At 39.5% G+C, this 18,193-nt stretch overlaps 1 protein-coding gene across 11 annotated transcripts in view; it reads right to left on the minus strand.

Annotated features, from left to right (window-relative positions):
• The window catches only part of nrxn2b (neurexin 2b), an 863,803-nt gene that overhangs the window by 382,316 nt on the left and 463,294 nt on the right, over window positions 1–18,193 (minus strand). For all 11 annotated transcript variants that reach the window (XM_037533024.1, XM_017697610.2, XM_037533021.1 and 8 more), the window contains 3 exons: window positions 14,120–14,558; window positions 9,489–9,872; window positions 3,547–3,750 (listed from right to left, as the gene is read on the minus strand). In XM_037533024.1, coding sequence (XP_037388921.1) covers window positions 3,547–3,750; window positions 9,489–9,872; window positions 14,120–14,558 — 1,027 coding nt within the window. The remainder of the gene's footprint in view (window positions 1–3,546; window positions 3,751–9,488; window positions 9,873–14,119; window positions 14,559–18,193) is intronic.

Here is an 18,193-nt window from a genome sequence, read left to right on the forward strand (position 1 = left end):
TTTTAATTGCTTGTTTAAAATTAATTGCTGCTTAACAAATCATCAATTAGCTCTAAACTCTCCTTAAATTAATCCTTGCTGGCACAACCCACCTTACTCACATACTTCTAGTTTTCTACTACTTGCTTCAAAATTTCCCACTCAAGGAATTAAAGACATTTATTTTGGTTTTGGAGCTTATTTTAAGCCACCATCAGGATCATAACTCTCCTACCCCTCATCATAATCTTCTGCTGTTCATCACTACTGACTTGAATCAGTACTGAGTTTTAATTCAGACAGAAAAGCTTGGCTTGCTGCGTGGAGCTTTCGGGCAACTGACGATTCACCACCTAAGAATAATACAGGAAAGGGTGATCTGCACACTTCAGCCAAGTGCAGCCTGCTACATACTTTCAACTTCTTTTCCAATCCTCATTCACATAGGTTTACTCTTAATTATTCACGTGGAATGCATAGGTGTATTAATATTAATGCCACACATATTGATCAGTCTTATTTGATTTAATTTTATTAGCAGAGGGCAGGACTGCAGTGTGTAAATAATTACATAGGCAGATGCCTTTGAGCTATAAGGATCTCCCTTATCTATCATATGAAATGAAAAACTGCTCTTAGACATAAGCACTGAATTACACTATACTGTATCAAGCCAAATCAAAAATGGTGGCAGTGTTGTAGACTGAGCTTCCTTTGTAAACTACACTGTCTCTGTCTCACTCTGGTGGCTGCTGGTGGTATGTGCAAGCTGCTAAGACTGATGTGTGGTCTCGAGCTGTCAACCGCTACGGAGTAGTGTTGTCAAACAGCCAGGGACCAGGCTCACTAAAGGAGAATGCCAGAAAAGAAATACTGCACATATTTGAAAGTAAACTATTGCTGAAGTCACTTCTGTGACTTTATGTTTAGGCTAAGTTCAGTTGAGTGTAACTGCAGCATTTATGAGCTAACATGTGTGTCACTTTCACTAACTGTGAGAATTTGCATATGGAGATCCTAAGGAAGTAATATCCTCTTGACATGGCTCTCGCAAGTCAGGATAATTATCTCCTAACAATCTAATCCTTATTAGTGCAGGTGTAATCGTTTTAAGCTAAGCTAAGTCCGTCCCCGAGTTCAGTTTGTGCTGATTAATTACTTAGTTGTCAATCCCTGTGGTTGGTGGATTATGCTTGAAATTTACATTTGCTAATTAGCCAAAGCAGAGGTGCTAAGGCTTGGTCCACTGAGGTAAGCACTGCATGTAGGCTTAGCATTAGCGGTGGCTAATTGATTAGGCTCAATGTGCCAGGCTTTGAGACCCATGCTCAAATGGTGACTGTGTTTAGCTATAAACTGAGCTATACTGTTTGGCGGATTAAAGCAATTGATTTTTAAAGAGAGGCAGGTTATTGGGCAGGACTAAATCATTAAAGTGAAATTGAAATATATTGCTATGCATTGTCAGTATACTCCAAAAAACAAATAGAATATACTTAATATATTAGTAGACAGGCTATTATTTAGTGGTGCAATGTGCTATCTACCTATATGAGGGACTACAGTCATTAAAGTGTACCTGTTATCTATGTTCAACTACATATTTTGTGCAGATTTGGTCCATATTTGCTGATTTGAGTTCCTCTGTAGGCAAGAAAGTACAACGACAGTGAGCTGGTCTCTCTGGCTGTTCGCTCCAGGGCCGCAGACATACACGCCATTGAAGGGATGAAAAGTTCCATCATCAGAGCCTCGAGCAGGAAGGAGAGAGAGTGAGAGAATGAGAGAGAAAGAGAGAGAAAGATAGATGGTGTATCCTCTAAAGGCTGTTCCTGCTCCTGTCCCACTGAGCGCACCTTCGCCTTGTAACTCCATGTTTCTGTGGCTTTTGGGTATGTAACATTCATATAAAGGAAGATCCTGACAAATGTATGTAGTACACAAGGTAGCTGGCCATGCTTTAAATGCAGTAAATAAATACAGAAATGATTAAATACCTTTATTTACTGGTTTCTGAGACACAGATTAAGCTTTGCGTTTGATTCAGTAACACAAAGCATTTGAATTGCAAATTTAAAACCATAAAACACACAAGGCAGATAATCATAAACAACCTAAAGCTTGTTGCTTTGGAAAAAAGATTAATGAGAGGTACACATTATGATGACAATACTGCTAAATCACAGACCCAGCGTTCATCTTTTACAATGACACAGGCCCGGGTGACACCATCTGCTGGTAAATGGTGTGTACTACAGCCAAACTCAGACTCCCTTTCATCATCAACTTCTTTCTAAAGGAATACAACCTGCTTTCCATCTGCTGCATCTGTGGTATATTACTGTTTACTACAGACAATAATATCAATGTGTTTTCCTGTACCACAAATAAACAGAAAGCCTACGGTTTCATACACACTTTTAAATTGGAGGCCATTTGGTAGTTACTGAATTATGTCAGTAAACACCAGAGATTTTCACCAGATTTTTGCAGAACACTTTCATATATTCTTCAGCCAAGGGCATTTATTATTTAAACTAACAAATCAATATGAATTGTACTTCTAGATGTTGGAATAGCTTTCCAGGAGGAAGAATTTGTCTTATACATTCCCAGCATAGTGCTTTGGGTGGAGGTTACACAGACTCCAACTCATAACACATGAATACCAGGAAAGTAACTAGGTTTCATAGGTTCCAGAGAAAGAATGCAACAGACAGCTTATGCTTTCTATGTAACACCGAATTTGGGGTGGGCAATACAACTATATTTTATTGCTATTGTAATAAATTATGTCACAATACACTTTTCTGAGCACAAGGATGTCATCAGTACTTTATAAACACTGACTGCATGTTTCATCACATAGTGAGAATAAGTAATAAGGCCTGTTTAACTGGATTTAGTGCAGTGCATTTTGTAAATTGCTGAATAAAAATAATTTTAGTTGTAGGTTTATTTAATTTTTTTACAGGTGGCATATTACCCTACACAACTATACACTGCTAAACAATAAATATAAGTATGGACCCTCAACTACTTTTTTACTGTGTTGCTCCACAGAAGTTGGATGAAATTTTTATGGGAACAGCTTTGGTCAGATATTGTTTCATGTCCTTCTCATCCTAAAGCCTGCATTATAACCATTGTAAATATAATTATTTTAATGACATTTTTTCGTGTAATTCAACAACTGCCAGTTAGCTGCTATTACAACTGTGCTTTGAGTCAACAAACTTTCTATTTATTTCCAAGCACAGGGAGATGCCAAAATGATTGTCTGTGGTACTCAACAGTACAATCCCAACGCAGCAGATAAAGCTTTGGTTGGACTTAAATTAAAGTCTAGGTAGAACCAAGAAGATACAAGGCAAGAGCCTCATGGTCAGGGATGGAGCACATAATTGTGGGAAGGGGCTCAAGGCCTGAGGAGGGCAGAGGATGGAATTGGGGGCGGTGGGGGGCAACTGTAACTGTAACAGAGACCCAGACAGACTGGGAGTAGAAGAGAAGGGTAATGATGGTGCTGATGTTAATGGAATGATGGTTGTAGGTGAGGAAAGTTACCCAGATTAACAGTGAGTTTGACACGGCCACCATCCAGCTCCAGACGCAGTGTATCTGCAGACTCTTTGGAGGTGGTGGCCACCAGGAGGCCGTATGCGCGCTGAGACATGAAGCGAAGGGCCAGGTCTTCAGCCTCTGTATGCATGGTGCCCGGCATGATGATCTTCAGATACATGCTGCCATCATAGCTCAACACTGTGGCCTCTGTGAAGGATGAATGTGTGCAGCAAGGTCCAAAAACACACCCACACAGTACACCCACACAGATGTGTACATACAGGCACACAAACAAACAGACAGACACACACAAAAGCAGACATACAGATGTGAACACAAACAAAAATGTGAGTGTAAATAAAAGGAAAAAAATTAAGCAAGGAAATGATAATGTAATAAAATGAGTTTGGACACATTAAAAACAGGGAGAGAAAAAGAAGAAAAAGAAGAAAAAAGAACAGTTAAAACAGTTAACAAGGCAGTAAAAAGCAAACAGCTTCAGTATATGCAAGGTTTTGAACAGTGCTGTCCAAAGTTGGCCTATGAGCACATTTTGATTTGGCCAGTCAGAAAGTTACTCCAAACCCACCACCTCTTCCAATGAGAGAGCAAACATTAATCATTTTTATCCTTTTATCCATATTATTCTTTTTTAAATTTAGTATTTTAATAACTATTTTTATTTTCTTCCCCGGCCGGGTGATCAGGGTCCTCTCTGTGTGGAGTTTGCATGTTCTCCCCGTGTCTGCGTGGGTTTCCTCCGGGTTCTCCGGTTTCCTCCCACAGTCCAAAGACATGCAGTCAGGCCAATTGGACATGCTAAATTACCCCTAGGTGTGAGTGTGTGAGTGACTGTCTTTGTCTGTCTGTCTGCCCTGCGATGGACTGGCGACCTGTCCAGGGTGTATCCTGCCTTCCGCCCGAAGACTGCTGGGATAGGCTCCAGCACCCCCCCGCAACCCTGACGGAGTAGCGGCTTAGAAAATGGATGGATGGATGGATGGATTTTTATTTTCATTAAAATATACAGCAGTGCAATGTTTTCAAAAATTGGAAACCTTCCTTCTTTGTTTGTACATTGTTTTTTCTTTTTGGCCCTCGCGCCCACCACAAACATTGTACATTTGGACCCCAAGACAAGACACCTCTGGTGAAGGCCAATAGAAGACTCAATACACTATCAAGCAGTTTGCATAAGGTCAGAGTGTACTATAATGAAAAGAAGCCACTCTGATTTGCTGGAAAAGATAAGTATGCTGTTGCTAGTCTCTCCACACACGCATGTTAGACTAAAGATGTGAAGATTGACAAAGAAACATGAAATTCAATCAGTTGGATCTCACCAGAACAAATTAGTGTAGATGCATGTATTTCCTCAGGTCATTAACACAAGCATCAGGGTTTGTTATACCATGTATATACTAGTCACTCATAGCATTATTGTCTTGTCACACTAGATGGCAGAAAAGAGTTGTTCTACCCCATTTTCCACATGACTGCCTCCCTAATGGGAACACACCTACTCATTATGCAAGTAAACGTAAAACTCAGTTTTCAGAGGCTATTTGTCACAGATTACTGCAACACTAAATGTTTAGGAAAAAGTGCTCCATCAAATGCAACATCAAGCAAAGTATATAGTTGTTTTTTCATCATACCTAAACTTGAACAATTACCCCCAAACACAGCTACTTATGTTGCTGTTTTTAATATTGCACAATGTGGGCACATCTATGTCAAATGAAAGTCATGTACAGTGATTTAATGAAAAGTACTTGCTCAGTTCTTCTCCACATTCGGTTAGACCTATTTAACATGAACATTAAACATAATTTAACATAAACCTATTTAACCTATTTAACATAAACATTAATCTACAGGATGGGGTACTATTTGTATATTTACATAGAATCTACTAATGCATTGAGCCCTGGAGGTAGCACATAGTGTTTTTCTGAACTCTTATTGTAATTATTAGAGACATACGGAGAAGCTGCTGAAAGAATATGTGATCCTTTATACAGGATGCATTGTCTGCAGCCTAAAGCATGACACACAGACCATGAGGCTTTGATGTGAGTGGCTCATACTGTTATCTAAGAAGTGTTTGCAAGGCTACAGCGAGCATGAGGACTGTCTCAATGAAGGTTGTCAGTCCTCTCAAAACAAGCCAGAGTGCATTAAGAGAATCTCATCTTTACATGAAAAATCTCTAAAAAAGGAAAAGTATTTGTCCTTCAGAAAGCCTAGTTATAATGATATAAAACCACACTGAAGAGGCTACAACAGTGTCCAGAGCAGGAACTTTCAGCCTAAAGCATACTAACGAAGCATTGTCCAATACAAACCAAGAAACCCAGACATTGGGTATGTAAACTGTGTGACTGTTAGGAGTTTCCAGAATGTGCTTCCCTGTTCACATGGTTTCATTTTGCTATTTCATTTTACTATAATGATTTGAAAGGGAATGATGGTAATGGAATATATTGATGTTTTCAGAATTATCGTGTTTGATGGAGAAAGTTAGTGCTTAACAGTCTTGGTGCTAGTTGGAGATTCTTGGTGTTTGGTGGTGAATGTTGGTGTGGGTTGGAGAATATTAGTGTTTGACAGTGTTGTGCTAGTTGGAGATTCTTGGTGTTTGGTGGTGAATGTTGGTGTGGGTTGGAGAATGTTAGTGTTTGACAGTGTTGGCACTGGATGGGGATTTTTGGTGTTTGGTGGAGAATGTTGGTGTGCATTGGAGAATGTTAGTGTTTGACAGTCTTGGTGCTAGTTTGAGATTCTTGGTGTTTGGTGGAGAATGTTGGCGTGGATTGGAGAATGTTAGTGCTTGACAGTCTTGGTGCTTGTTGGAGATTCTTGGTGTTTGGTGGAGAATGCTGGTGTGGGTTGGAGAATGTTAGTGTTTGACAATGTTGGTGCTGGTTGGAGATTCTTGATGTTTGGTGGAGAATGTTGGTGTGGGTTGGAGAATGTTAGGGTTTGACAGTGTTGGTGCTGGTTGGAGATTCTTGGTGTTTAGTGGAAAATGTTGGTGTTGGTTGAAGAATGCTGGTGTTAGTTGGAGAATTATAATGCTTGGTGGAGAATGCTGCTGTTTGTTGAAGAATGTTGATGTCTGACAGACAGTATTGGTGATGAAACAAACACTAACCAGACTCTGATTAACATGTCAAAAACACATGAGGGTTAGGATTAGGAATTTGGTTGAGGTTAGGGTTAGGATTAGGACAAAGTTTAGGGTTTGGCTTTGGGTGAGGTTGGGTAAGGTTAGGTTTTATGTGATTTAAGTAACATATTGACAATAAATTTACTGCTGAGTGTGTTGAAGAATGTTGGAGAATTTTGGGTTGGTGTGCCCTTAGATCTGGATAATACCCAGAGAAGGGAAATGAGGCCCTTTAAAAAGCACCAGCCAGCCAGCAGAACCAGACTCGCGCATGCTCCAGCAGTGCTGTGGCTTCAACCTGATTGCCGTCACCCTCCGTAGACAGTCCATCTTATGCCTGCTGGTCCCTCTAAAGTTGCACAGATGGCCAAAGAATGCCTCATTGCTCTGCTGCGTTCAGTGTTATTCTACAAGAGACCAATCCCTGCATTTCCCTGCCAGTGCACGAAAGGGACGTGACATGGTAAGGTACCATATTGTACCTCATCTTCATACTGAAGATTTTCTACATATGTGTTAACACCTCTGCAGATGTTGGAAAAAAGATGCTTCAGTGCCCACACTGATGACTGAATCTGGCTTTAGACCTCACTTCTGAAAGACTTGGTTTCCTCAGCAAATAAAAGGCATAGTGGCCAAACAACATGGGAACCAGTTAACTGAATTATTTCATGCAAAGGACGATGCTAACATGTATTATGACCTTTTATATTGACTTGTAATCTTAAGGCCTCCAAGTAAGGACCCACGCAAAATACAAATAGCTCTTTCCAGTACTGTGATGCAATTCATCACTCATTTTCTGTCACTATAGATTAAGACTGTGCAAAAACAGGATAATTTGACCTCTGATAAATTAATTTACTGGCTAAAAGGGTGCAATAAATGACATTCCTAAAAATGACCTTCACATGACTGTTAAATTCAACCAATATAAACAATACTACTCTGAATGGTTCTCAGAAACTGAGAACCAGGAACTGGTATGTGCTCTGTGCCTGCTCTGACCCTCATTACTGCTGAATGTTCTGGGAAGGTTGTGATCTATGTCAAGTATTTGCACAACCTGCCAGGTATATGCTTTTCTGCTGTGCGCTCCAGAATTATATGACAATAGTTAGCTCAGTGGTTCAAGCTAATGACTAGTGCACTGAGTTGTGGGGTCAATCTCAGGTAGATACCATGGAAGCTGTTTTGGAAGGATGAGGGGCTGCAGTTTCTTTCACTGTTACCAAGAAACAACACCTACCACCCAATCCGACAATATGTACAGTTAATGATTGTGTGGTATTAATGCAACTTCACTTATAAACACTTTTCATAACTAAGATGCACTATAAATCATTATCAGCATTTAGAATCACAACATTGCAAAACCAGTACCTGCTGCTGGTATTAGTGAAGAAATATGCGCTCTTCCATCATCATTAGTCTACATTTCACTCGAAGTACAAGTAGAATCATTATACTTACACTGATCAGGCATAACATTATGACCTCCTCCTTGTTTCTATGCTCATTGTCCATTTTATCAGCTCCACTTACTATATAGGGGCACTTTGTAGTTCTACAATTACAGACTGTAGTCCATATGATTCTCTGCATACTTTGTTAAACCCCCTTTACCTTGTTCTTCAGTGGTCAGGACCCCCATGGAACCTCACAGAGCATTTGGGTGGTGGATCATCCTCAGCACTGCAGTAACACTGACGTGTAGTGTGTGTTGTGCTTGTACGAGTGGATCAGACACAGCAGTGCTGCTGGAGTTTTTAAACACCTCAGTGTCACTGCTGGACTTTGAACAGTCCACTATCCAAAAAATATCCAGCCAACAGCATCCTGTGGGCAGCGTCCTGTGACCACTGACAAGAGAATGACCAACACAAACAGTGCAACAGCAGATGAGCTATCGTCTCTGACTTTGCATCTACAAGGTGGACTGACAAGGTAGGAGCATCTAATAGAGTGGACAGTGAGTGGACACAGTGTTTAAAAACTCTAGCAACACTGCTGTGTCTGATCCACTCACACCAGCACAACACACACTAACACACTATCACAACCTGAGTGTTACTGCAGTACTGAGAATGAATCCTGTAGCTGCATGCATCAGATTTAAAGCCTTAATTCTTGCCTACAAAGCCAAAAATGGACCAGCCCCTACCTACTTGAGGCAGTGGTGAAATCTCAAACTGTATCACGAGCCTTTTGAGCTTCGAGTACAGCTCGGCTTGACCCGCCATCCTTCAAGGCGCATGGAAGACAAGCATCGAGAGTGTTCTCCGTACTGGCACCCAAGTGGTGGAATGAACTCCCACTGGCTCTCCCTGTCTTCAAACGCAGGCTGAAGACACTCTTTATACAGCACTTAAATGAGCACTGAATTAAGTATTGATTGTAATGTAATGTACTGCACTTATGTATTGTAGTGTAGTGTATTGTATTGCACTGTTCTGTGTTTAACTCTGTTAACTGTTAACCTTTTCTCTGGGTATCTACAGTGACTTTTGTTTCTACCAGTATCTGAACTCAGGACCAGCTTTCTCTCTAACCTATTGGACACTAGCAAAGATACTTTCTCTAGATAAACAAAGCACTTCTTGTAAGTCGCTCTGGATAAGAGCGTCTGCTAAATGCTATAAATGTAAATGTAGTTGGCCCAGGGCATGAAAACGCCTTAAAATGGCCCTGGCTCCTCTGGTAGGAAACACAAAAACATGCAGTTCTAGGGGTCTCCCAGGGGTACTCCTTAATTAAATCAGTGGCTCCTCACCTATATCACAGTTGCTGCCCAGGAAGCCTGTCCCTGTGCAGTCACAGATGTACCGATTCCAGCCTTCCTTGCAGACTCCTGCATTGCCACAGGGGGTGCTGCTGCACCTCTTCTGGAGCTCACGTGTGCAGAAGCTGCTGACTCCAGGGGAGCTCTGGATCTCAGCCAGCCGCCGGACGTCACGGCTCTTCCCATCGATAAAGAGATCCCGTACACAGCCTACATAGCCGTAGTTCAGCAGGGCTGTCCAAACTTCAGGGGGCAGCACCAGGCCCTGCCGAGACTCAGGGAGCCCACCTAAGTACATATCACTGTCCAGATCCAAGATCTCACTGCCCTCATTGGAGTTGAAGGGCATGGTACGACTGTTTACTGAAATAGAACCTGGGGAGCGAGGGAGAAGAAGGGAAACTATTGAAGTTTAAAATTCCTTTGTTAAAACAGCATTTAAGAAACATATCTGTGAAAGGGGAAAGGAAAAATAACCTAATTAAACTAATTAAACAAGAACACCTTTAGTATCTATTAGCATTTGTATCTGTTATACTATCTATCATGTAATGCCAATGGCATAGTGTTAACAAGATTCCAGTTCTTGCAACCTGCATTCGATTCTCAGCTGGCACAAACCACACATACCTGTTGTGTTGACTGTAACCAAAACATTTCTCTGTAATAAGGTTAAATATGTGACCCTGGAAAAGATAGAGCTATAATGCTATAAATGCTATTTTAAACACCAGAGAGAGAGAGAGAGAAAGAGAGAGAGAAAGAGAGAGAGAGAGAGAGAGAGAGAGAGAGAGAGAGAGAGAGAGAGAGAGAGAGAGACATAAAATGACATATTGTCGATGCCAAAACAAAACTTCACACTTAGCTTTAACGTGCCTTAATTTAATGTCCAGTTTTATCCACAATAGGCTAGTGTGGTTGCATGTTTTCACTTCAACAGAAGAAATACAAATATTGAATCAAGATTAAATAAGTAAAGTCAAGTGTGCTCCCGCTTGCTTAGAATGAAAACTTGCAGCCACACTGGCACTCTGTGCATAGGATTGGATACCCCAGATGTAATGTAATTTTACTCCCATCTAATTTGTATGATTATGGTTATTTGCCAAAAGTTTCAAATAACATAAAATCCACAAGCAAAATGTGAAGCATGAAAATGCCCAGAATGTTGCAAATACAAATGATAAGAGAGTTAAAGTAACCTTAATTTTAAAAAATGATTTCTACTCATTTTGTTCTGGAATGACTCTTTTGCTTCTGATTTTCAGTATATTTTCACCTGGGGTGGGTCTTAGAACAGAAAATTTACCTGCATTCTCCATTGTTTAGCTGATTTGGAATGACAGATCTTCTGAACATGCGCTTGTGACCAGTCTAAGCTGTGATCCGCTTCAAACATGGCAGAACACACAGTGTGGTATTGCCAGAGAGGATTGCGCTGGCATGTTTAACATTATGAGCAATGTTTGTCATATTTATTAATGAAGCACACACTCAGGTTCCTGTGCCACCATGTGTAAAATGTATGTTTTGGAAATTGAAGTATATTAGGTGAACTTGTTAAAAGTTAACTGTTAAAAGAAGCTGTACCAATTTTCAGGTTTGTATCTGCTAGTTTAGCAGTGACTGCTGAAGAGCTAAACTAGTCAAGCTTTACTGCTGTTCAAATCAGTGTTTATTAGCCCTGTGCATGGTTTATTAGCCCATTTGCATGGTTTCCACTATTCCTTAAAACACCTGCTCCAGCTCATCATCTGATAATGAGCCCTCCATGAGCTGAATCAAGTGTGTTGGGTCAGGAAATCTTGAATCTATGATGCTGTGGGTCAAGGGAAATAACATGTCACTGACCTAATCACAGTAAAGAGTGGAAAAACCACTTCTGATTGCTGCCAGCTATGAGTTACACCTGCTGTGAGACAGTGATGTTTAATTGCTACAAAGGGAATAAAGTCAACATATCATGGTTAGCTGTTATGTTCTGGGGTTTTTGAAGGCTGTTATGCCAGCTTTTCTTGTTTCTACCCAAAGAATCCCTCTGTATTCACCACTGAAACCAACCTTCTATCTCAGCATGCTAGTGTACATTACACAACTGCTCCAAATCACTGTCTTCATAATATTGGTGTAGTGAATAGGTTGGTATAGTGTAGTGGGTAACAATCTCTGCCTTCTATGCTGTAGACTGGGGATCAATCCCCACCTGGGTAAGCACCCTACACTATACTAATAAGAGTCCTTGGGCAAGACTTCTAACACTACCTTTACCAGCCTATGTAAAATAATCAAATTGTAAGTCACTCTGGATAAGAGCGTCACACAAATGCCAAAAAATTTAAAGTAATAGTCTTCATATTAGTGCAGTGAACTAACATTAGATGTTCATGTAATTTATTTTTATTATCAGCATGGCTAGCCTAATTAGCCCTAGAGGACACTACTAGGCTAGCTAGTGCTAGAATCTGTAAATCCTACAGGTTGCACAGCTTTGCTCATTTAAAAACTACTAAGTCTGTTCTTCAATGCCCAAAATAACAGTCATATAATTTTACTGTTGACACATACCCATTAACACAGGTTACATTAATAATTTTAAGGGAATTTGACAGACATTGCTGATAATCTTAGATGCCAATGTCAACACTGTAGCCAAGGCAGTGGTCAGTACAATGTGTTCCCCATGCTGGGGCCTTTCACGCAGAATGGCTACATGTTCAGAAGACCTGTTACCCAAAATCAGTACCAACAGAGAGTGCAAGTGAAGGCTGTCTGCTAAGCCCTGTCAAAAAGTGGCAAAAGTCAGGAGCAAAATAAATATTTCAGAAGAAAAAAAGTGATTCCAGATTCAAAATGTGTATCTGCAAAACCAGCATATAGAAATAAAGTAAAAAGAAACTGGGATAATGAGTAACACATTTATACCAGAATGAGTGAAGAAGAGTAGAATAATAGTAATTGTTTTGAAAAGATAAGTTTAACTGTCATTCGTAGTATTTGCAACATATTTTGGACATTTTGATACTTGATATTAAATGATACTAAATATAAAAAATAAACAAACAAATAAATAAAAACCTAAACATAAAACGTTACATGGCTTGGCTATGACTATGACAAACAGATGAAGATGCTTTGGCAGCACTGTAACTAGATATGTTTGAGCCAATAAAGCCCTTTTGCACTGAGCTGAGTTGTGAGCACAGAGAGAAATCAGAATGTAGAGATCAGAAACTGAGAAAGTGAAGGGGTGAAAGAGTGTGGGAGCACAAACGTATATTGTTAGTGGAACACTGCTGGCTCCCCGTTCTGAAGGATCACTGCAAAACTGCTACAGAAGAGTGTGTAGGTGTGTGAGTGTGTCTCTGTATTTGTGTATGTGTGTGATCCTCAGCTTCTCTCCTGATGTATCAATGAGATTTATGATGCTCTCTTAATTGTCTATTAAAATGCAATTACAGCAGGGCAGGACAAACTCCTTCTAGGACACACACAAACACACACACACACACACACACACACACACACACACACACACACACACACACACACACACACACACACACACACACACACACAGATAGAGCTGAACACCCCATTAGCCAATTACACCAAATGAGACAGCCATTGGCAGAATAAGTCAATGAGTGACAGATTTGTGTGTTCTCAAAGTCTTCCCTTCAGGGATGTGCAGGAGTGTGACTGCAGATGTGCACACATGAGATTGAGTGTGTATGTGTGCCCTGTAGCAGCACTTCTCATGCAGGATAAGTGGCTAAGAAATACACCTTCTCATTTACTACTTTTACAGTGTAGACTATGTGGGTGTGTGTTTGGGGAGGGGTTCTCACATTGTGTCACATACAATTTTTATGTATAGTACTGCGCAAAGGTCAGAGACCACTCTTCTTTTTTTTAGCTTTCAGTCATGACAGAATTCCCAACAGAGGGGTTCAAAACATGATTTATAGAAAACTTGAATCCTAACAACCATGCAAGAGCTGGAAGACACCAAAACTGTTCCCATCAGACAGACAGTACTTAAATCTTTCATCTTTGAGAGAGAGGAGAAAATCAAGCTCCACTGAATGGTGGTGTCTGACTTTGTACAGTACTGGGCATAGCTTTTTGTGAAAGTATGTATCATGTACTATATGTGTCTATACATTACACAGTTTGGAAACAATGTCCTTAATAATAAAACAGATAAATGTATGAAATGCTACTCCTGTACAGCTTCCATGGTTACAAACAATTAGTAGGGAGATAAGTGGCTGTACATGTTAGCATTGTCCAGACTGATGAACAGAGCTATAGATGCTATAACTATATAGCTACAGATTTTAAAATGACTGAGAAAGCTAAGCAACTTCAAGAATTGAGGAATAAAATTAAAAATCCATAATGTTTCATATTTTGATATGTCAGGGCAGATAACTTGACAAGAAATCACTGTAAATAGATAATAAAAGTTTGCAACAAAACATCATAAAATACGTTGTAGCATTTACTTTATAATTTCTGTTATAATACTGTAAGAGTTATTATTAAAAAATGAAAATTATTCAAGTGAGAAGTGATTCCAAACTTTTGAACAGTAGTGTAGCTCTTTCACTTCTCCTCACCTTTCCTTCCTTCCCTCTGGAAGTCCACGTGGCACCACTCCCCATCGTTGACCTTCTTATTGCTGGCTTTGAGTTTGATGCTGCCAGAACCCATGTCCATCAGCAAGAAGAGGTATCCGTCCAGCAGCTCCATGGCGAAGTAATCGGTCTTCAGCTCACGGCCATGCCGCTGCTCCTTGGTGCCCTGAGGCTTGCCATGGCTGAAAAGCAGCAGGCCGCTGGGCTCTGTGGTACGGAAGTCAAAGGAGATGGAACTGGTCTTCTTGGTGTCCCAGCGTGGGAGGGCAATGTATGACTCGGGTGTCTCAAAGGTCACAGGGTCAAGGGCAGCGACATCCTCGCAGCGAAACACCAGGTCACCATGGAGACTAATTTTGGGGTCCCGTTCAATGGCCAGCCGGGAAAGCTCCAGCTTGAAGTCGTTGTTCTTGTACACAACCTGTAGAGGACAATAGATGGTTTGTCAGTTACACTGAAAAGGGATTTGTGAGGGAAATTGTAAATGTGGATCCGTGACCTAAATGTTGCTCATGAACCTTCTTCAAGTCACAGTTATGTAACTAAGTGCAAACAGTTTTCTGAGTTTTTAACTTGCTGTTAATCTGTACCCTCTCATCGTATCAAACAGAGGATGGCTTCATTGGTAAATGCTAGGTAACTATGTGCAACTTAGTCGCTAGCGGGTTTTTGGAAATGCACAAAAGAAAAACAAGCTGAATGCAAAATGCCGAAAATGTAAAAGATTTGGTGAAAAAGATGTTTTTGAATAAACAATGATGTACCAAGCTGTATGTACCAAAAGACTGGCCCTACAGATGGTCCAGTTGTGCACATCTTTTTGGCGTTCTGAAATACTTAATTCAAAGCTAATTTTAAAATATTTATATATGTAACAGCTGGTTGCATTATATACTTTTTTTACCATGAGGAAGACACCAAAACAGAATAGAATCTGACTACAAAGCACTTGAAACCAAAGTCTTTGTTTCTGAGATATCACAAGCAGAATACAGGAGAATCTGACAAGACCTGGAAGTTAGCATTAAGGCAGGGGTTCCTAAACCCAGTACTGGGATAACCCATGCTTTGCACATGTCTGTCTTTTCCCTTAGATACACCGGATATAGCTTATGTTATAAACTAAGGCTATGACAATTGGCATGAATTGAATTAGGTGCATTAAAGCAGAAAAAACAACAAAAAATAGAACTGGGAGTTAGTCCTGATTTAGAAGTAAAGGGGTAAAAAAAATAATAACAAATTAAGCTGACATGGAGAAGTTTGGCATGGCTTTGCAAAACTAATCTTGTTCCACTTAACATGAATCACTGATTCACCTTTGAGGTCTATGTAAAAAGAAAATGCTGGCCAAACACGTAATGAGATATGCAAAAATCAAAGTCATTGGAAGTTATTACTATCATAAAAAGCTCTTAACAATCCCCACAGGTCTGTAATAACTGTAAATAACACCTAATTATAATTCAGAGCTTGAAGGAGACAATTTATATTTGAGGGACAGAGACTTGCTTCAGTGGGAATTCTCATTTGCATAAGCAAGTATTTAAAATGATGATAAGGAATGACGGGAGAATGCCAGACAGTGGCAAGTGCATACTCTTCATCATTTCTGAAACTTCTGGAAGCTGAGAAAATGTACTTAAGGGGTTTAGTAGACAGAAAGTAGTGAAATTATACCTTTATATTGCTTTACATGGTATAGTAATGAAACAACAGCTTTAACACTGTATAGCAATGAAATTACAGCTTTGCTAAGCCAGTCTTGCACAGCTCAATACAAACCCGGCTCTAAATTGACATTTTTCATCTAATGAATGGCTTCATAATTAGCTGATGAGCTGAATCAAATTGAGCTGTGTAAACGAGAGCAATGGCCAGTACCACAGCTGGTTGACTTTATAACAGCCCTAAAAATATAGAAAAATATCCACTTACTGTGCAATTATACTGTTTGTTTAGCATGTATATGATCATGCATGAACCAGTATACAGGTAGGGTAAATGGACTTGAACAGTATTTTTCTTTTTATAGCACTAAATAAAAACCTTGCTTAGGGTTATACTGCCCCACTGTGGAAAGGTGGGGCAAGGTGACCCCCTTTTGCAGGAGTAGAAGCCACCAGGGGAAATCTTGCATTACTTGTTGTCTCATTTTTATACAATAACATTCAGTATTTAATTGATAAATTCAAAGAATTTACAATTCAGAGCACATGCCAGAAAAATGCAACTCTGCCCATGCCTATTAATATTTTTGAGATAACAGGAGGCCTTTGCACCTTATCCAACAAAATTCAGGAACAGCTGAATGCGGCATTAGTGGCAAGTGTATTAGGTGGACAATAGAAAGTGAGTTTCACACCAGACTTTCCTGGTAAACCACAGCACTGCACCCTTTAGTATTTTCTCATCAGTCAATTAAGCTGAATCTGGTGTACTAGCCGCGACCCTGAGGGAGAAGCGGCTTAGAAAATGGATGGATGGATGGTGTACTAGCCCAGGGTAAACTCTAAATTGTGCAGTGCTGACCCTTGAGGACAATTTTAATCTTGCTCACCAGGGGATCTGGTTTGCATGGATAGATATGCAGATTGCTGTAATGACATTTCATTTCGGAGCAGAGTAAAGTGCATTGTCACCACTCTCATCCAACAGCAACTAAAAGCATGAATGAAAGTGCTAAAATCTTACCTTGTCTTTAGAATCATTTGGTTCTGTTCATCTGTCAGATAACTAGCAGAGATATTAACCCTGGAAATCTAGACATTACATTTACTTTTTAATCTTATGATTTACTAACCATGAATATATACTTAGTAATTACTATGACTTATCCAGCAGTTACTTTGAAATTTTCAGAATCTATTAGGAATTTCTCAGTAAATACTATGAACTATCCAATTAGTACTATGAATTATTCAGACTAATTCAGAAACTACAATAATGAATTCATGTGCAACTACCAATTATTTGGTAACTACTAAGAATAAATCAATATCTATTATGTATTAATCTGAAACATCTATTACATTACATATTATGAACTATTCAGTAACAACTACAAATTATTTAGTATCTGATACGATTTTTCAGTGTCTACTGTGAATTATTCAGTTGTATTATAAATTATAAATATAATCAAGAAAGCACTATGAATAATTTAAGAACTACTATGAATTATTCTATATCTACTATAAAAGTTATGTGTATATATGTAAGTCCTGTAGTTGTGGACCCAAATACAGACCAACAGCAAATACAAAAACACAGCAAAGCTGGCTACTTTTAGGCAAACTGGTTATTGCAGAATACTGTAACTCTTCATGCCAACCTCAGTAAAGGTCACTGTACACTAAAAATACATGATAAAACTGACATGATAAAACTGACTGTTCCCTCTCCTAAAAAGAGAGAAATCATTGCTTTGGTGGGAAAGTACTCATGTCCCTTCTTCCTTCTCTTCTTTTGATGTATTTGTATGTGTGTGTTTGTATGTGTGTGTGTGTGTGTGTGTGTAGGCAGTGCCAGAGCCAATCGAAGAAATCAATTTTTAATTTGCCTGTCAGGATGCTAAAGCTGACTTACCAACTACACTGGAATTGAGTTAATTAAAGAAAACAAGCACACACACACGCACGCACGCATGCACGCACGCACGCACGCACACACACACACACACAATCAAAGAAAGTGAAAAAGGAGGAGAACAGTATACCACTGAACTGAGCAGTATGAACAGTAAGCTATGGAGAATAACTCCAGTACAAACCTTTAGATGGAAAAACAGATATACACACAAACACACAAATACACTCAAGTACAAGACAAATGCAAATGCAACAACCTGCTATCTACCACTGATCACTGATTACAAACCTTTTTTTTTGCACTGCCAAAAAATTTGTCTTTATTATGAAATGTAAAAACTAAACATCTTCAGGGTACAGTTATGCTCTGATAAAACCACAGAACAAAAATATTGGCACAATTTGAAAACAAAGACTTAAGGTTTTATAGAACACAATTCTAACTTACTTTATCCTAACTTAACCT

This window comes from Pygocentrus nattereri, chromosome 22 (genome assembly GCF_015220715.1).
Source record: "Pygocentrus nattereri isolate fPygNat1 chromosome 22, fPygNat1.pri, whole genome shotgun sequence".
Classification (NCBI taxonomy): Eukaryota; Metazoa; Chordata; class Actinopteri; order Characiformes; family Serrasalmidae; genus Pygocentrus; species Pygocentrus nattereri.